The 20717-nt window shown below is 44.4% G+C and overlaps 1 protein-coding gene across 3 annotated transcripts in view; it reads right to left on the bottom strand.

Annotated features, from left to right (window-relative positions):
- The window catches only part of LOC135400367 (uncharacterized), a 34950-nt gene extending 14280 nt beyond the window's left edge, over positions 1-20670 (bottom strand). For all 3 annotated transcript variants that reach the window (XR_010424595.1, XR_010424596.1, XM_064632212.1), the window contains exons 1-10: positions 20392-20670; positions 19993-20101; positions 17512-17588; positions 15880-16014; positions 13901-13969; positions 13507-13712; positions 8388-8454; positions 7517-7594; positions 5234-5438; positions 1875-4601 (exon numbers count right to left, since the gene is read on the bottom strand). Coding sequence is in view for 1 of the 3 variants with exons in the window: in XM_064632212.1 (XP_064488282.1) it covers positions 1875-4601; positions 5234-5438; positions 7517-7594; positions 8388-8454; positions 13507-13712; positions 13901-13969; positions 15880-16014; positions 17512-17588; positions 19993-20101; positions 20392-20514 (3796 nt within the window). In the remaining 2 variants the exon portion in view is untranslated. The remainder of the gene's footprint in view (positions 1-1874; positions 4602-5233; positions 5439-7516; positions 7595-8387; positions 8455-13506; positions 13713-13900; positions 13970-15879; positions 16015-17511; positions 17589-19992; positions 20102-20391) is intronic.
- Between the last annotated feature and the right edge of the window lie 47 nt (positions 20671-20717).

Here is a 20717-nt window from a genome sequence, read left to right as displayed (position 1 = left end):
GAGTATTATTTTAAGAGCTGACGGACTAGATTTTTTTCCTTCTTAAGTTGAAAAAGACTATGGAGCAGACGACACTCACAGGTCGTCTGCTATGCATTTTTCTTTCTTTTTTTTAGAGTCACAGCATGCTAGGTTGAGATGATTTACATTGTTGCATTATGAATGTCATAAACGAAGAACCAAATATAGTATAAATTCTGTATGTGTCATGCACTACGTCTGCCACTGTTCCGATGCTTTGTTACTGAAGGTAAGCTGAGCCATCCGAAGACAATGCAATAGAGGTGCATTTTTGCTCAGGATAATAGACATTCATTTCATGGTCTCCTCAACGTTCACTACTAAGCTATGTTGGTATTCAACTGAAGGTGAATCATTTATCTCTGCAAGGCCATAATAGTTATAGTATACTGCATTCATTTTGTGCTTTCAACTGTACCCATCAAAACCTGTAAAAGGGTGTCAGAGCAGAAAAAAAAAAAAAAAAAAAACTGGGGGTAAGCTCAAATATTCAAATAGGCTTCCTGACATAAAGTATCTAGAGGGTTTGAAATGAAACTAAAATAAACAAAAATAGAGATTGGAAGCTAGATGCGGGTGGACTTTTTACAGGCTAAATATAGCAATTTTGTTCAGTTCTTTGTCAATAAAGCATAAAACTGAAAAAATGCTGACTTCTTCACATTTCTAATTGCCTACCCTGGCTCCTTAGGCTCACGTATCTGGCCTTGTACAATTTTGTAGCAGCCTGAGCCTTGCTACAGTATACTTATATTCTACTATACTTTTTTCATAATTTCAAAGCATAACATGCACTTCTGTTGCTTCACCATTAGTAATAACGTGCTGAGGAGTTAATTTAATACCCCTGTCAGACAGGGGGCACTTACGGCCTTAATGGTTACAGCCTCAAGTGGGTACAGTCATTAAATTCTTGCCAGATGGTCAGCCATATGGTCATTGCAACAGGGTGTAAGGGACCTTGAGGTGTAAGGGCAACGAAGCTCTCGCAAGACAGTTTATGGCGTTCCCCCCGAAACTGTCGAAGTCTCGTTACCAAACACCATGAACAAGATCGCACAGATTTCCTTCACTTCAAAACAGTAGAATATTTTTATGAGAGGTAATGTTCTCCAAACTTTTCTGTACTCAACGCCTTGAGTTTTTCTGGTGAATATTTGCACTTTGCTTCTCAATATATCTCGCCAGTTCGTAGCGATACCCTCGAATCACTGCACTCCATGTCGTCTGCATCCAAAACTGTGCACGCACAACAAAGCATCGAAATTGCTTCTAAAAAAATATCGTTTGCTGTTTTTCAAACTGGCTAAATGCAAACCAAATGTTGTTTCCGTGTACTCACAGTGAGAACAAATGTGATTTAACTACATTTCATTCAACATCCGCATGTGTGTTTATCAGTGTCGACATCACCGGCAAAACACCTTCACGGATATCTCTGGCAGCTTCCCAGGGTTTAAGGCCATATTTCAGCTACGGCCTTTTCTTAATGCTGTTGCCTTAGAGGCCGTATGTGTGCCCGTCTGACAGAGGTATAAAGTGTCAACGATTCCCCAGTAACCTAAGGAAATGGCAGAATAGGGTATTTACACTGCCTAGAAAACAGTACTTTAAATTTTTCTTAGTTTACCGAATCGAATTTGGGAGGCAAAACGTACATGACGTGATTTTTTAGCACTCCATACGTAACTGATGGTGATTTCGACGTCTGTCATGCCAGCAGTATTTTTTTTTTACAGAGCGGAAGAAAGTGCAGCGCCTTATCTTGGGAAATCATGCGTATCGTACTAAAAGCAGCAGAAACGCCTCAACCGCGCAAAATCATGCACTAGTAAAAACGATAAAACATTTACCTGGCCCAGTTCCTCGCCCTTCCAGCCTCTCAACATGTCTACGAACTCTGGGCGGTGCTGCTGGCCTGGAACCCCCTTCTGAAGACTTCTGCTCCTTGCACACCGCCACACTCAGTTGTTTCTTCGGCTTCACGACAACCGCGTACTGCGGGTCTGCCGACCCAACCGCTTCAGGGTGTTGCTGCTGTTGATGCGAAGCCCGCAAGACTTCGTAGATGCTGACATCCGACAGCGAGTGATGCAGGGACTTCCCAGCGTCTGTCGCGGGCACTCTTTCCGAAGTTGCTTCTAGGTGCGGCTTGCTTCCGTGAGGCCTGTACTCAGAGTGATGTTTGACGATCTTCTTGCTCGGGCGTACCTGCCTCTCGACTTCCTTGCTCGTAAACGGAACCGTCCATTCCGAGTAAATGTTCTCATAATCGTGCTGCTGCACGCCGTTGCCCTGTCCCGAACTCGACGCGGAAGATGAGGCGCAGTGCTGCTGAGACCTTCCTTGGTCGGCTGAGTGCTTCTTCGGAGAGACCACAGACACTATGAGGCGACCGCCGTCAAACTTCCCGTGCTCGAATGTTCGTGGCGGTTTCGGTGGAGGCTGGCACGGCAGGTTCTCTGAGGGACTGTGAGGAGTTGGCCTTCGAGGCGACGTCGGATATATGTGTTCGTAAGGCGATGCTTGCGGGGCAGAAGTATGCATTTTTACACTGCCGTGAAGAAATGGCCTGGTAAGTACTGAGTTTGTTGCAGCAGGCTGTTTCACATCCGTATCCGGAATACATGGAGGATGGCTCATTTTATCCTCCATACGACATGGTGCCGTGTGTTTCTGTGCTTGCAGCATGCTGTTAGAAAGAGGTGCAGTATTGGAAAAATGGTCATTCGTATGCCAGAAGTCATCGTCGTGCTGGACATCGGTGCCCGTATCACTGGATTCAACGAATATCGTGTCGTACTCAGTCCCAGAGCACGTTTGTTCGTCGGTAGTAGTGCAGATGTCAGAAGTATCCAAATCTGATGCTGAGGTTGGATTACCCTGCCAGTTTGCAGAAAATGTTGGAGTTGGGTGATGAACGCTGCATTCAGAAGAGCGGAATGCTGAAGGAAGAGTCGCAGACTTCTCCCTTTCGGATGCGGTGATGACCGTTTTACACCGTGCCGCATTAGAAGCAGAGCACTGCTCCATATTGCTTCTGTCTTTGCTTGCCTGTGGCGCTTGTAACTGTGACCCATTCCAGATCTGCTCATACTTTGGGACCGTGACTTTGTGCTCTTCGAATAACTTTCTCGACACGAGATCTCTACTGCTGCTTCCTCTATGCTGATCGACGGTACGTTCACGGTTTTCTTTCGCCTCCGCGGCAACGTTCGTATATTGTTCATTGAATCGACGATGACCCTCACGAAGTCGCGCCAAGAGTTCCCTTCTTGCCATCAACACGTCAGAAACATTGACGTACGTGTTGTTCAGTGCGGAGAGGGGAACATGAGGCACGAGCCCCTGAGAGGGCCTCACCTTTTTTGGAGGAAGCCGCGGGGGCGCATCGACACGACCGTTGCTCCCTGGAAGGAAGTCATAAATGGTTGTTTTCGGCGGCACAACGGTCATGCCGTCATCTAATACTCGAGGCGGTGCAGGCAAAGTTTGGGATTTCCGTCTGCTGTCAATGGCTTGCGATGTCAATGAGGCATATACGGCTTGCGCTGTGCGTTTCTTGGTCGGGAGAGTGGGGGGAACTTCTGGTTGCAGATCCGTAGCGTGAGAAACACAAGTGTCGTCCCTCGCCTGTGCGGAAGAGCTGCCTTGGCTCGGTGCGCTACACTTGACATGCGTTGCTGAAGCTATGTTTGAACTGCTCAACGATTTGTACAGGGACCTCGTGCCCATTGGCTCCGCTGGTGGCGCGCCAGCCAGGGCGTACCACTCGTGCTTTTGACTGGTCGACGCAGTGCTTCCAGAGACAGTAGCTTTCGATGAGCCGTGACAGGACGACTTTTGATTCTTCTCGAGCTCCCGAAACTCCTTCGCCTTTCGTGCGGATGGGCCCAGGGTTTTCCGCTCCGCAACGACGGGCTTCTGCTTTGTGGCAGGTTTCTCCGTTGGCGTGCGTGCAACTGCGGGCTGGTTGGGCGTAACCCTCTGACTGTAACTGCGGAAGATTGGGCGCTTTCGTCTGGCGTCTCCGCCAGGCTCGTCCGAATCCGTGCTGAGGGAACGCTCGAACAGGGCTTTTAGTCGAGCGATGCTAGGCCTGCGGATCACTGTAGCCTTTCCCACGACTTTCTTACTCAGTTCATCGTCCTGGTTAGTGGACATGCAAAGGGTTGACGCTATGTTGGTAGTGGAGAGGCTGAGCGCCCTGTTCAGTGATAACCTCTCGGGCCTGTTACTTTCACCGTCTGCTTTTGGCTTGCTGCTGACTGCCTTGTTTCTTGTAGCCTTTGCGAGGTCTTCTTTGCAGGACTGACTATCTTCATCGTCGGTGATCATGGAACTGCGAGAGCTCATCCGCGGATCAGAGAGTGACATGAGGGAGGATGAAGTTTCGTTCGAGATCGGCTCTGGGCTCCACGAGGAAGAACGACTCGCGCGGTCAATGTGAGCAGAATGCATTTCGTCTGGCTGCACTGTCCAGTTGCCTGGTGCACTGTCTTCTGCTTTCGACACATTCGCCAAGCTTCCTGGTTCATTCACCGCAGGAGGTACCTCTTTCTCTTCGTCGTGTTTCTCGTCTGTAATTGAGATTATTGATACTCTATATAATGAATTCGCTTTTTATCTATGTCCAAGCAATAATGCAGAGATCAACAACTATAAAATGTGTGTTCCACCAAGAACACCATTTTTTTTAGCTCTTTCCAAGATTTAGATTTGCTTATTACTTCAACAGGGATTCAGCTTTCAGTTACTTGCTTATTTTTGGCTTTACCGGAGAATCTAGAGTTCATAACGATAGAAGTGTGAGTGAGCAATAAAAATCAGACACCCGCATGACAGTGGAGAAGAAAAAGGAACCTGTCCAGAAACACCCAAACATAAAAGGTCGGTCTTAAAATAATGTCTCCAAAGGTTGTACATTAGTTCTAGCATTATACAGAAAACTGTTCACAGGTGAATCAGACAGACAGTCCGGCTACTTCGACAAAGCGGTATGCTGCATAGTCATGTCGATACCAGTGAATGCAACAAGGTAAGGTTGCACAATCACCACCTTCCCCGCCATCTCCATTGCCATCTTCTACAAAAAGCTACAAGACTACCACCAAAGACTGCAAATTGTTTGCAAGAATAGAAGATGATCACATTGCTGCATGAGAAAGCTAAAAGTGATAAAAGAAAAAAAAAGAAAAACACTTTGCCATACCATTTTCAGCTTCATCACAAGAGTCGTTCTTTTCGAATGCGAGGTCATCAATGTTTTCATAAATTTTCTCTGAATTGGTAGGGATTCCCTTGCCAAGAAGAGGTTCTCCATCTTCATCTAAGTTCTCATAGGTGTGGCTATCTATGATACGTAGCTGTTGCTCAAACAGGGCTGCAACTACTCTGTGTACCAGCACATACTGCTCCTGAAACAAAATGCGATCTACTGTAAGAATAGGTTCAGCCACAATAGGAATGCAAGATCTGACAGACACCACTCATTCAATGGTTTCCCTATGCAATAGCTCCTTCAATGTATTTGTTCTGTGAACCACACATCCTGATCCTTTTTGTTGTTGCTTTTTCGATGTCAAATTTACATATCCGCAATCATTTATGTGGCTGTAATGTTTTGGCATAGAATTTTAGAGGCGTGCAAATTTTCGAGTTCTCAAATTCAAATTGAATATCGATCACTCAAAGTATTTGATTCGCGAATCGAATATCCAATTCCCCGAACATGGATGACATCACCCCGAAAGTGGGCGTCACCTGATGCTTCCCTCCAATGACGTGAAGCCTACTTTACGAAATTGCCAGTGCTGCAGGACCAACACAGGTAGACTTTTACTTAGTTTAAAGGAGCAATGAGGCGACAATTCACATCGCTCGAAATCCTGCCTCGTGTCAGGCTGTCCACCGGGAGTCACCGTGCAAAATATTTTTGCTCTGCAGTGTATTATAGCTGTGCAATCGAAATTACAAAAAATAAATAATACAGTAGAATCTCGATGATACGAATCTCACGGGGTCGCGGAAAAAATTCGTATCATCTGAAATTCGTATCAAACGAATTAAACCAAAATAAAAATTGAGGCAAGAAAATAGACAGTGACTGTTCATTTTCCATTACTGTCAATGAAAGAGGTCGGTTTTAACGCTTTTGTGTCTCCGTTTTTGGCCAATGCTGCCCAAATACGCGAGATGATTCAAAAGACGTAGCACGTGCTTTTCACCCGCGGGTCGCGCGACAGTGGTCTAAAGCGAGCTTCTCCTAAAGCAAGCAGGCGTTATTTGAAGCCGACTTGCGGAATGGTGACGCGTAATGGTGCCACAAGTTGTCCTGATATGTTCCCTCCACGTGTTCTGGTCGCTGTTTTCCGCCAGAGCGATGTCACACAGCTTCGCGGTTTATTGTTGCGAGGTGGGTAAAAAGGTCAAACCAGAGATAAGGTGATAAGGCTCCGGACCGTTCAATCCCTTTGATCTTATCTCCACCACCACCACCAAAAGAAAAGTCATTGCTTGCATTGAGCTGCATGATGTAAGGGAGTTCGTGGTGAAGATCACCCTCCCTTTTCGAAAGACGCAGCAGCGTGACTCGCGCGCTCTCGCGTCACGGGGGAATGACCTCTGTCGCATCCTCGGCTCATTCGTATCATCCGTAAAGGCAAGATAATGCGTTCGTATCATCCGAACTCTAATATATGGGAAGAATAGGCATTCCGGCCGGGACCGGAAAAGAATTCGTATCATCCCAAAATTCGTATCATCCGTGATCGTATCATCGAGATTCTACTGTAATATCCGAAAAACAGCTGTGGACGGCCGACTCGATTCCTTGCTTCTGCTGCTTATATATGCTCGAGCTGTGCCGCTGTACGTCACTGGTCATATGAGGGAAGTAGCATACTTCACGGCCTCCTCTCGTTTTGTGATGCGCTCTTTTCACGAGGAAAAGGGCTTTTTCAAAGGTGAGCCCTTGCGCTCGCTCTGTAGGTCACCTGCACTGTGCTCATCGTTCTTTCGCAGGAACTCATCTTCGCTCCAACCGGGGCCGGCGCTTTCCACACTTTTCTTTTCTCTCCCTGTGTAGCAGACGACGTTTCTCCAAACAAGTTAGCGGTCTGTACCGTGATGATGTCAGAGTGACTTGGGCGGCTAGTCGCAGGCATTGCCACCGTTGTGCACGGCAGCGATTTTTAAAATCGAATTGTGTTTTATGTATGCAGCTGTCTAATGAGACACTTTGCATGGTGCATTTTATTAATTAGGCCAACGGCTTGGTTTAAAAAAAGGGTAGTGACCCCTATCTTGTGTATTTATACCTGTGTTTTAGAGTAAAACCCCAGGCCAAGGGTCTGCTGGTGCTTGTGTCCGTCCTGTTCTTACACGTGCTGTTCTTTGCAGCAGTTATAGAATTATGTCTATGTACCAATTACCCCAGCATACCTAGCCCTTTGATTCAGTTCTTTAATATGAATGCAGAACACCTAATACTTACCTTTGTCTGCACCATTGCAATTCTCTGCATGCGCATCTCCCTGATGATCTGGTACAGGCTAAAAGCATCGCTCAGTCTCTGCATGGGGACAAAGTACCAGGAGTCACACAGAGGTGCAGAGCAATTACTGGCAAGAACGGTAACCAGTGTGTGGCAGCCCACAAACGTAGACTGCTTGACATATTAATATTTAACAAGTGCTTACACATTTTTGTACGCAGACAATACTGTTAGTTTCTTTTATAAGAGGGGATGATGCTGGGAACGGGAGACATTACATTTCTACGGGGTGTTGCTATGGCCTACTTTGTTTTCGGGTTTTATGATTTTTCAAATTTGGGAGGGAAAATCGAGTGCTATTTACACACGAGAATTCGGGGAGAAATCGGGTGCTACAATCTCTGTTTGATATGCCATCGGCGAACTTTCGGATTAAACGAAAGACATACGATACAAGCCACTGCTGTGACACTGGAACGAGAAACAAGAACCTTTATATTTCCGCTCGGAGCTGGGGCAGTGAATGATCGCAGAATTCAAACACTTGCCTGAGTTCTATAAAAGCTCGTCTTTGACTCCTGCAGGAGGGGATTATAAAAGGAGGACAAATAGGTTGTCACAAATAGCTCTCTTTGCTGATATTATGATTCACTTTTTGGATAGTTTATCTAACGAGAAGTCGAAGGATCGCAAGAATTTAAGGTAGATATCGGGTTTTACCCGAATATTTGAAAACTTGTTCGGGGGGAACTATCGTGAAAAATCGGGTTTAACTCGAAAACGAAGAACCCTAGGTCTACTGCACCAGGTTTTGTGTGTGAGCTGCCAGCACTTGGTCACCGCCCTTCAAATTGGAAAGATAGATACGAACCCCAACGCGCATCAGGCCCCAGACGTAGTCGATGGCACAAATAGTTCCTGTCCTACCGCAACCAGCACTGCAAGAAAGGTGTTGTGTACAGAATCAAAAACTGAAGCAAAACTAAAATTTAAAAAAAGAAGAAAGACAGCACTTGAGCATGCATATGTAAGAGATCATATGCACTATACAGTTGAACCTCTCAAAAACGAACGTCGATTTAACGAAATCCTCTGTTTAACGAAGAATTTCCGTCGCTCATACGCGTCTCCATAGACGCCAATGTATTTTTGTGCTCGATTTAACGAAATAGTACATTCGTTTAGTTGCCTCTATTTAACGAAGTCTATGGCCGACGAAAGCCTTCTGCACGTGTCTTTCCTCTTCACCACGAAGAAGAGGAGGAGGAACCTTCCCCTCTCCATTATCCTCACGTGGGTTTTCATTGGTTACTGCGGCTGTCACGTGCTGTAGGCACGCAGTAAAAGGGTAAAAGGAGCATGTAGACATGTGCGGCCGCTGCTGCCGGTAATTTTCGGTACACTGACGCCGTTTTGAAACCAGCACAAAGGCTTCTTCGCACCTGTTTTCGGACACGAAAACGCGCATTGTTGGTCTCTCACAAAGCCTAATTTGCTTTTGTTGATGCCGATGACAGTAAGTTGCGATTTTGTGCTGTTTTTTACTTGTTTTTATTAGTGCTGCCAATGCCGACGCAGACGGTAACAAAATGGCATGACACAAGCGCCGTTCAAAGTTCCATTGGCGCAAATGTCTACATGATATGTACCCATTTCTCGTTCTTTTCGGCATTCAACGTAGTGGTAGTGGCTGCGGCCATCTTTGTTCCACTTGGCATGTTCCATTTAACGAATTTCTCTATTTAACGAAACAAATTCGTTGTATAGAGGTTCAACTGTACTCAAACAGACGCTGCTCAGAATATCAGGACATGAAATGCACAGTCCGACATGGACACTGGATTGCCGGAGGACAAGTCGAGCTGTTCCTCAAGTAACTTGTCCGAAATCGTGGACACGAAAATACGCTGGTTCTACGGAGAGTTGGATGGTGCAGTAACAGGACAACCAGAGAGTCTGAATTTTTGAAGTTCTAAAAATCGGTCAGCTACTAACTCCGCGCACCTCAATGTTCCTTAACATGCACTCAGAACATTGCATTTAGCGTCCCTTAGGGAGGAGGACCCGTCTCAGCAACTTGTACTCTTAACTGTCACCAGCTTGCTACTATCTTTAGGCAAATTTTTTAAGTGCCTCTGTGAACTGTATAAATCATATTTATCTTATTTCGCATTACAAGTGGACCTCGCTCGAAGATTTGGTACACAAAACATAAACGCCAGCAGTGAACACGACGCGCTTCCACAACTCCTCGAAGAACCTGCAAAAATTCATAACTAGTTTCGGACTTTCCTTGTGCAGACTCTGTCCCCCAGCAACAGGGGGCATCTCCATGCCCCTCGTACAGTTGCCGACCGATTTCTCGGACTTCCAAGAGCCACGAAATTATGTAGTCTGAATGACCGGGCACTCCAAATTTTTAGTGCACCGCATAAATCCACTTTATTTCAAAAACCTTCACCCAGAATATTCAAAGGGATTTGAACAAGCAACGAGGTGACATTTAACGTGGCTCGAAACCTTGCCTCATCTGTCATGCTGTCCAAAAGGAGTCACGATGCAAAATATTTCTGCTCTGTGGTGTTATTAGGGTTGTCACCAGGCCGGTATTTTACCGGCACGGCCGGTTATTTGCTCGCTCTGCGGTTGCCGGTAGGAAGGTGATACCGGCAGCCTTTTGCCGGTATTTGTGGCTCAACACCATTCACAGGGGCTTTTACGGGGTTTTCCTTTCAACATTCCACTACAGCTTGAATAAATCTGGAGCACAGACCCAACTCCGTAGTCACCAGTCGTTTTCTTAGTTATTCATTATTATTATCATTGTTGTCTTGAGCCAGTACGCTCATTCTTTCTCTCTCTCTCTCTGTATACTCTTCACCCCTCACTTACTTTCCCTTTCCCGCGAACATTTCCCCTTTCCCTTTATTCCACCTCCTCTCCCTCAGCCAGTATTTTTCACTACGAAAGGTGGCAACCCTAGGCGTTATAGCTGTGGAATCGTATTTACAAAAATAGTTGGAGAAGGCAGTTGCAGACAGCTGACACGATCCTCGCGCGACGTGGACAAGGCCCCCTGAGCCTTTTTTTCTTTGTTTTTTTCTTCTCAGCTCACGTGTCGCTTATACGTGCTCAAGCTGTGACGCTGTACGTCACGAATCACGTGCCGGGCATCATGATACGCCAAGACGTCCTCTCATTCTGCGATGCACCCTTTTCACCAGGAAAGGATTTTGAAAGGAGGGTGGAAGAGAGGCCTCACGCTCCCTCTGTAGGTCACCTGCGCTCGTCGTTCTTTCGCAGGAGCTCATTTTATTTGTTTCAGAACACGCCGCAGCGAAAAAGAAAAAATATTTGGGGGATCACCTCAATCAACAGCACCTCGATAGAGAAAGCCTGCTTACTCGTCGACGTGACGTAACAAATAAGAGTCAGCCAATCAGGATCATGTTTTCAACGGCAGTAGCCAATCACGAACGAGCTCTCAGGGGTCGTACTCATGGAGACGAACCGCCGTCGTCTGCGAGCAGTGATTGAACGTCCCCGCGTACTAAATGGGAAAATTTCAAAATAAATCGCAAAATGGTCTCAATCTTTCTCAAAACTGTTTTTTCTGGAAAGCGTCTTGCCCTTTTCGTCTACATATTCAGGTCTATAGGTTCCAAGGTAGCTGCAATCATTTTTGAGTTCTTGAACTCGCAGAACGGCGATTCGCAGTAGCGGACGAATTCTGACTATAGATGTCAAATTAGTGAAGGTGGGGAGAGGAGGCAATAAGCAGGCCTTCTGTATGTAGGTGGCGTTGCCTCAGTGCTCCTTTAACAAAAGAATCTTGAGTGTGTGTTCTGTGCCGTCCTTGTCCTGTCTTTCGTTGCACTTGTTTATCATGCATAAGTAGAGCCTGACGTTTTAGGGTTTTACCCGATTCTTCCCCGAATTGAAGGTTGACACTTTAGGGTGAAATCCGATTTTTACCCGGCAAATTGCCTTCACTGGGATGTCTGTAGGAATGCAATAGCTTATTCGTTTGGCAGCAAATGCAGTTACATCACCGTTTGTACAAAAACAGTACAGTTCGTTTGTAATAGAGCCCGATTTCTCCCAAAATTTAGTGCACTGGAAGTTTTTTTCACCCAAATTCGCATGAATTTAGTGCACATGTTTATTTACCCGATTTTTACCCCCGAGTTTAGAAAAAAATATTTCCCGAAAACTTCAGGCTCTATGCATAAGGCCCCCGGTTTTCTGCTGCGGCAAATTCAAAATTCTGCGGCACCGACTTGTAAATTCCGCGATTTTCCGCGACAAGCAGTCAACGGCTGCTTGTAATAGGAAACACTTTATTTTCTTGGATAATGCGGGAACAAGAATATTTTATAAAATTCCTGATTGAAAGCACTGTTGTGGCTCAGCATTACATACATGATATCTTGTGCTCTCCTCTGACAAAGACAAAGGTCTGTCACCTGCAATCGTTTTATACCTGCTGAAAGACCTTTCAGCATCTGCAGAGTTTATAGGAACTTTATAGGAAGATTATGGGAAGGAGCTTACAGTACATGCACTGTAGAAGTTACACGACACCCTTTTTGTTTCTCAGCCGTAGGCGTTATTTAAGAGTCTTTAGAGGCAAACTCAGAGACATCAAATCAAAGTCCCCCACTGCCACCGCTAAACCGCAACGCGAGGGATGCCGCCCCTTCCTCAGGCAAAGTATGCACAATAAACTTGGGCTAATGTTATTTTTAACTAAACTACAACCTGTCTGTGCTGGTCCTGCAGCAAGGGCAGCTTTGTAAAGCAGGCTTCACCTCATGCAGGGAAGCTTCACGTGAAGCCCACTTTCGGGAGGTGTCGTTACGTATTCGGCGAACAGTCGGGTATTCGGAAATCCGAATATTGGGTATTCGATCCGCGAATAAAGTACTTTGAGCGATTGATATTCGATTCGAATTCGAGAACTGGAATATCCGCATACCCCTAAAAGTAAGGAAATCCGTGAAATCCCATGCCAAACGAAGGATTCCGCGATGAACTTCGGATTCCGCGATATTTCGCGAAATCGCGGCAAACCCAGGGCCTCAATCATGCATAGTAGCTACCAACAGGCTGAGTATGTTGCCATTTCGAAAAGAATCTGTATGATGAAAGATGAAAGTCACTGAAAAGGTTAGCCAGCTGTAGGACTCGAACCCACATCTTCTGGATTGCCGGTCCAGGGCTCTACCAATTGAGCTAAACTAACACGCCTTCTCAGCGACTTCCAGGGTGTGTCACCTGAAGGGACAAACCAGCCACTCTCTCTCACTCATCCTCCTTTCACTCCTACATTTTTGCTCACTCATACACACATTCATACGACGGGATCGACGCAGGCGGCAACTGTTGAACATGAAAGAACTGATGTTCTGAGGCTGGAACAACATAGAAGGGATGTATGTTTTGTCCATTTGTATGTATTTGTCCCTTCTATGTTGTTCCAGCCTCAGAACATCAGTTCTTACAGAATCTGTATGTGTTTACTTCGCTGCGTGAACATGCAAAAACACGTTGCAGCAAATTTCAGTGAGTGTGTCAACAGGGTAGTAACCACAGCAAGGATTGCCCTTGTAGAAGGGAGTGCACCAACGAAGTCCTTGTTGCTGCCGTCATTTTTACTTCTTAAAAAACGTTCTTACCGCTGAAGACGGCATTGATGCTAACGCCACTGGAGCTGAAGTGTTAAACGGCAACTCCACGTCAGCCTCGATCGTCGCCGAACTCACGTCTTCGCCTCCACTAAACACGTCTATCGCAGTAACATCATCAACATCCTCACTTGAAGGTGAGATCAGCCATTTCTGTATTTTTTTTGAATATGTACTTCTCAAAATTTTAAATTGCAACACTTCCGCGACGTCAATTCAGCAGGATTTTGAAGACGCAAACTTTAGTCTGCAGCCGCACCCCAAGAGTAACGCAGACACACATTTGTGTCCACTGTGCCATACCTGCAATGCACAAGCACTGGGAGTGCTTCAGAGGCCTGGCAATCCCGCACTAAGCGCACCAAGTCCACGATGGGTCCCACCGTTGTGGGCACACCATGGTCTGGCCACGTCCAGTAGTGGAATTGACAAATGGTGCGCTCTTCTTGGCCACAGCGCGCCTTCAATGTCCGCAGTACAAAATCTGGACACACCTGTTTCCACTTCACCTGAGGAAAGAGAGACAATACATAGCACACGCTGAAGCAGCTGTGTCTGTCTGCTAATGAAATCTCCCTGAAACATTATGCAAGCATGACCATGTCAGCGCTTCAACTGCATGAACCTAGTATTTGTTTCGGATTCAAGAATCTTAAATCTTCCAATGTGTTTACGAAAATGGAAGTGGGATAATTACCAATTCAACTGTAATGTTGCCGTACTGCTTTGTTTCTCCTTCGTTTGGCCAGTAACGTTCACATTTGTACTGGAAGGAACAAAGTTCAGTTTTCTCTAATGAACACAAATTAAGACCATCAGCATTTATAATAGCAAAAAGTGTCATAATGTGAAGCTTTCCAAAAGCACAGGGTTACCCAAGTACTGTATTTCTCCCGCCCCGTAGAAAATACCTCGGGGAACGGCAGACGACGAAACCTTCGTCAACGAAGTGTGGAGTTCCCAAGGAACAACAACAAGTTTATTGCGAGATGATGAATGAGGAGTTTCATCGCCAGGGGCGATACTATACGCCATTGCTGGTGGTGATGCGAGGAATGAAATAATGAGCTCCTTCACAATAAGGATCAAAGTCCTGTGGTATCCGGTATGGTATCCGGAAAGGTGAAGAGAGTTTTGAGGGCAGAGCGTTGGTGGGCTGGAAGTGGCCAGGGACCAAGATTCAAGTTCCCAAGACCAGTTCCCAAGAATCATGTCAAGAACTTGCAGTTTCAAGATTTGATGTCATGCTTTGCAAATAAGCCCAATCAAAGCTGTCAACACTGTGTGCCACGATTTGAAAAGAAAGGTCAAGGATAGTGGGTGCGAATAAAAGCACATCACTACCTTTGTTTCTCGTGTCACGAGAGTATACAAAGTGCAGTTAAGCTGCACTCTCTACAGCTCTGCAGCTCTCGCAGCACTCGCTGCAGCTCTCTACATCAGTCGGACCAGTCATTGCCTAAACAGCCGACTCGGGGAGCATGCAGCTTCTCTAAACTTAAGGCATGGCACCCACTTGCCTGAACATTGTAGAGCCAGTTAGAACGAACTTGTAAGAACACCATGAACAAACATTAGAACACTTGTTAGAACAAACTGTAATTATAGGTCGAGGCAATGACAAAAAGCTACGGGCAGATGGAGGGAGAACGGTACCGATCTATACCGATAACCTAGAGTTTTTGTGCATTGTACGCTGTCGTCTTTGCGTACGTAACCAATAACGGTGGTGGTTCTGTGCACACGCAAAAGATAGAGCGTCGCGCATTGTGCAGAACCATCACATTTCACAAAGACCATGGCGTACGATGCACTAAAACTCAATCCATTTGGTAGCGGTTCGCGGTTCTCGCGAGTCCTGGGCGAGGAGGAAATGTCCTCTCTCTCGTTTTTTTCTCTCCGCTTTTCGTTCGGAATCTGTCGGTGCAAAAAGAGTCCGATGTACAACGTGCGCTTGGCGAGGTTCGATGTCTTCGTGGAAGTGGATAACATCGTTGTTGGATGTATCTTGCCAACGCAAGATGGCGGAAGCAAAACTGAAGGCGATTTCGCTGACAGCGTGTGTGCGTGCGTGCACGCACTCTATGTGGCATGTTTTCAGATGCAAGTTTCAAGCACGAGCGACAGCTGTCAGGCACAAAATGGGAAGACAGCGTGTGGTCCCGCTGGTCGCGATGGTGGTGATGACAAAGTGGCGGTCCAGATGACGTCCCCAGTTGGCCAGGACAGATGTTGAATAAAGGTATGGATCAGCAGGCACGTTACCAAAGGCAAGATAGACGTTTATTAATGCTTTAGGTTGGTAAAGGGCCGAATTAAAGACTTCATGAAATGTTGATGCGTCGACGCTGGCAGATGAACTCTCGTGGCCTCTCTCGCGTCCATTGCTTTAGTGGATGGGCGATGCCACGATGAAGACTATGACTGGACAGCGGCGGTGATGACGATGCTGCTGCTGCTCACACAACAGACGACGCACAAAACTGACACTGACCTCGTTAATTTTTCTGCCTCTTCTTAATTCAACCTTCGCATTATTCAATCAAATTTCGCATTCCCGTCAGGATCGAATTAATGGAAGTCTACAGTATAACTATGATAAATCTTGGTGGTCATTTTGTGTAATATTACTGAACCATTAAAAGTAATATTGGTGCAATAAAATAGATATCACACCTTGCCTGACTCTTTCTCATTGCATGCCATTACAATGACTTGAACTTCACACTCCCATATCATTCTCCAGAAGTCCATGACTGTCGTTGGCAGAGGCCCTTGTGATGCAATATATGCCTTGGACCCACTTGCACCCTGGAAAAGTTCAAGCATGTGTGCATGTGGACTTCTGAAATTGGATTAAAGGCAGACTGCACTCAAAAGTTTCCAATGATGAAATAAGGTTAACCATGTATCAGATCAATTTGAGGACTTCAAATTCCAATACTGTAGTAGTCATACGTTGACAACTACTGTTTCGACACATAGCAGTTAACATGCAAACGCATTATCGCAATGTTAATGCGTACCAGTAAGCCCCAAATGTAAATAGAATGTATATGTATAAATATATAAATGTAAAAATGTTAATGGAAATATGTAAATGTAAAAAGAATGTAAAAAAAATGTAAATGAAGAAAGAAAAATGTAAAAGGAATCGAGGACAATGCAGCTTCATAGCATTGTGACATGCATGATACATCTCCTTCTCTCTCCTTTTTAAAATCCAGGCCACAGATAATATGTCATGCATATCATGCTACAGGGGTTGCATAAGACTGCCTAAGTATTATTCTGTGCTCTGACCTAACAGCACTCCATTATAGGGGTATCAAAAATGAAGGTACATTATACAGGTAAATGTTGCAAAGATATGTACATGCATTCACTAGCAAATTTTATGATGTGAAGGTAGCAAAGAAAATGTATATAAATTTGCTAGTAGCCACCTACTCTAGTACAAAAGTGACACCCAGCTATGAAGTGGAGCTATTCAGATAATAGGACATATAAGAGATGTAGTACTGTCATGTTTGCAATCCTACATATTAAATTTGTAATAATGTGCCATAAACTGGTACGCATAAATTGAAGGAGCTCTTAAAACCAGGAGCTTTGCAGATCTTTCTGCAGATGATGTAACGAAACTTTGCAGCAATGTGTATCCTGACATGCTGATCTCAAAGTTGACATTGGATTTTAATAGCTTCATTACCAAAAAGAGTTAGGAGTTTTTTAAATTTAAAAACAGTTCTCACTGCTGCACAATTTTTTAAGATGAATAATCAACAGAAAATTCCAGAAACAGGGTTTTCATGCAGTTAGAAGGTTACTGCCGAGCATAAAACTATTTTCCTTTTAAAATTTTTCAGTGGTAGGTAGACAAAAGTTGGAAGGCTCAAAATTGATGACAGAGTGATGTCATTCTGTAAATTCTCAACAAGGGAAATAGGTTCTATCACTGGAAAATTTATTCACAAACATAATGGCACCAAATAATTTGGGAAATTAAAATTACTCAAGTAAAACGTAAGAGAGACAGATAATGGAGGGAGAGGATGATTAAGAACCTCAACTGAGGAACCAGCACTCAAAATTAGACGAAGTCTGGGATTTGGCGCGGTCAGCCGGAGGCAAATATACTGGTTTCATTAATATTTGAGCCTCAATTTGTGAAATACTTTGCGAACAGATAGTTCAGGTAACAAACTTTAACAAATAAAATGAATGCTTTTGAAAAATCATTTTTGTTTACATCCCAATATGGCATCCCGGTACAGTGGCAAATCATGTGTGCAAGACAACACTTACCTTTATCAAGTTGGCATTAATGTAGTCAGAGCCTGGAACACCAGGGTACTCAGAGAGTACCACACGTGAGCAATTATCTGAACAAAAAGTAGAGAAATACAGCTTACAACAACGTTCAAGTCGACTATATAAAATGTCAAGCCAGTTGATGCATGCCTGAGAAGCAACGTGCCTGCTGACGTATTTCACATAGAGGGTATTGTATCTAAACAACAGACCGTGCTGCAAGACCCCTAAAAATAACTCAGTATCGGTAAATAATCAGCAAAACTATTTTTATCTGAGTGGTGTATCTGCAATTTTGAAGAGCAGCAGCAGGTCCCAGTCGATGCGAACCTTACCTCTCTCTCCTTTTCTTTTTTTTTTCACAAAGGGTGTTCCATAACCATCTCCAAAAAAATTTATGAAAAAGCATGCGGTGGAAAAATACGCAATCAGCGACATTTATCTGTAGGGAACTTTTGCAACGTACTAAAAGTGATTTTATCCAGTTTCAATTGAAAGAAATTTAATTTATTGCATTGAACTCTAAAATTTGCCAAATCAATGCAGGGTTTCTTGAGAGAAACTGAAAGTGCCATGTCGCATTTATCCCAATCCATTCCAAAATATGTTCCCGGCAACAATGATAATAGCTGAAAAAAAGTAGCAAAAACTGCCGTTTCCAGGCACATATATTGTCAACCACTCTTGTAACCTAGCACACCTCCTGTATAACACCCTGTATGTATATTTTTATCTGTAAATTGCCAGAAGGCCTACTTGCAGAGAACTTCTGCTGTCAAATAACTTGTGAGCTTCCAATGACTGTTCAAAGCCCACTGAATGTTTCTCGAAAGAAAGGTGTGCAAGTTTTTTTGCTTTGTTTTTAATGAGGAAAAGACCACAGTAATCGACAAAGACTCCTAGTTTACTGCAGAGATACACAAAATAGGCCATTCAAACACAGTTTAACACATTAGACTTCTAAACATCAGTATACCAGCTGGTCTAGAAAGCTGCTCCAGAAGAATACAGCATTCTTTGTGCCGTTGGCCGATTGGTACACGTCACTTCTGATTTTGTTTGCGTCCAAGCATTTAAGCTGAGCACAACAGGTATATTAGAACTGGAAAACCTCACCCTAACAACTTAATTTTAATTACGTGCGGAGAAATATTGATAGATCTAACTGAGCGAAAGGTTTTCTGGTTGAACAGCTACGGTGGTCATATTGTGCCAAGTTCAACGTGAAGAAATACTTGTGTGATAGCGACATTGTTCAATTTTGAAGTGCTCTGATGACTAACAGATAAAATATGCCACAGATATGTTTGTGAGGTTAAATGCGTGATGAAATTCGTCCCTAGGCGGTGCGACAGACGAAGCACGTTTTTTTCCCCCGTCTCTACCTCTCTCAGTTTTTGAATGGATTTTGAGCCGAATTCCCTATGGCCATACATTCCGCTTCCAGCAATGCATGCATCAGAGAGTTGAACCGAAACGTTTATTGGTTCAGTTCGGGTTTAGGTTCGACGATAAAGGTTCAGTTCCGGTTCAGTTCCGGAAGGCAACTATACTGGTTTGAACCGTGTTTTTTTTTCTTTTCAAACGGTTCGATTCCCAAACCAGTTCGGGGACCATGGGTGCACATGAAGCACAACAGGGAGTTTAAAGCACATTTCCATTTGTGTGGTACAGTGCTTGAATTGGACACGAAGACGTCAACAATTCAAGATATTGAAAGATTTTGCGCGATATGAAAGACAAGATTAGTAGTGGTTATGACAGGAGCATAATCATGAATTGTTGTTGTTGTTATATTTGTTGTTATTTCATGACTCCAGAAAATCCAGAACGTTCCCGCAGGGCAAAACTTTTTCTGCCAGCAACAGGAAGGCTACGAAGCTAATAACAAAAAAGTAAAAAAAAGTAGTTCCTATGTTCATGCACAACATACAAAGTTCTGCACTTAGTTTCATATGAACTGTTATTTGAACCGGTATTTTTTAACGGTTCAGTTACGGTTCAGCTCCAAGATGGCGTCGACTGTTTTGGTCCGGTTCAGTTCCAGTTCGGCAAATAAAATGTTAATAACAGTTTTCGGTTCGGGTTCGGATTGACTCTCTGGCATGCATTAGTTATTTCCTTAGGTTCTTTGTCAGCTTCTGTCAAGTCAAACAAGCCCCAATCAACGCCCATTTGTGCCGTTTGCCTTCAATATGTGTAACCAGGTGTCACTTCAATACTGTGTATACCGTGTACACATTTCCGGTGTGTTGTCAGAGTCTACTTTGTAAAAGTGGAATCAGGTTACTGTTCGATCCACGCGATTAGGATTGGCAATTCACAGTGGAGAACAGCGAGCACAAGCGAGCATCATTTTAAATTTGCGCCATATATCCAAAAGGCGTTTTTAATCTCGTGCCGACCATTTCACGTCTGCGTCAATGTTGAGGGAGTTTGAAACGGGGTAGGATCTGGAACATTCGAATAACTTACATGGCAGAATGTCTTTGTAACGATTCTTTTTTCTGTTAACATCTTTCTGTCCTTCTGTACTTGCATATTTGGGGTCGCACTTCAGGCTTTCTGTTAGTTCTTTCAAGCTCTGGAACAAACACGAGATTATAAGCAAAGTATAATTGCAAAAAAACAAAAAAAGTAGTAGTCGTGTAAGTAAGAATATCGGCGAGTCAACGCTATTTTCTACATAACCTAAAGGGTTTCAAACAAGCGATGACACCTGTGCGCGTAAGTGGCGATGAGCTACTGACCTATTTCAGCACTAATAAGATCAATCGGTGGACTATATTTTACCATGAACCTGCGGAACATGTTTACAAACAAACCAAGGAAGCCACATATGGATCTAATAGGAATATTTAAGGCGGAACACACCTGAAACTCTGCTTCGAAAAGGTCGTCCCCGAGCTTCTTACGTGCTTCCAAGGTCTCGAAGTGGTTTAGGAAGTTCTTCAAGACAACTCTAAGCGGCATAGTGGCACCAGAAGTTCGCAACATTTAGAAATGCACTTATAAACTGTGAAAAGATGCTGGAAGTTTTAGTTTCTTCGCTTCACTGACGTCACTTGACATAGCAGCGATATGTACAGCGATCACGCATTCTTCGTCGTCGTTCGATGAATGCATCGGAATCCGGATTCAAGCTACCTTGACTTGGCTTGGCTATGCAATATACAACTGTACAATATGCCGGGCACAAT

Source organism: Ornithodoros turicata, chromosome 7 (genome assembly GCF_037126465.1).
Source record: "Ornithodoros turicata isolate Travis chromosome 7, ASM3712646v1, whole genome shotgun sequence".
Lineage (NCBI taxonomy): Eukaryota > Metazoa > Arthropoda > Arachnida > Ixodida > Argasidae > Ornithodoros > Ornithodoros turicata.
This window is presented reverse-complemented; position numbering and strand designations above follow the sequence as displayed.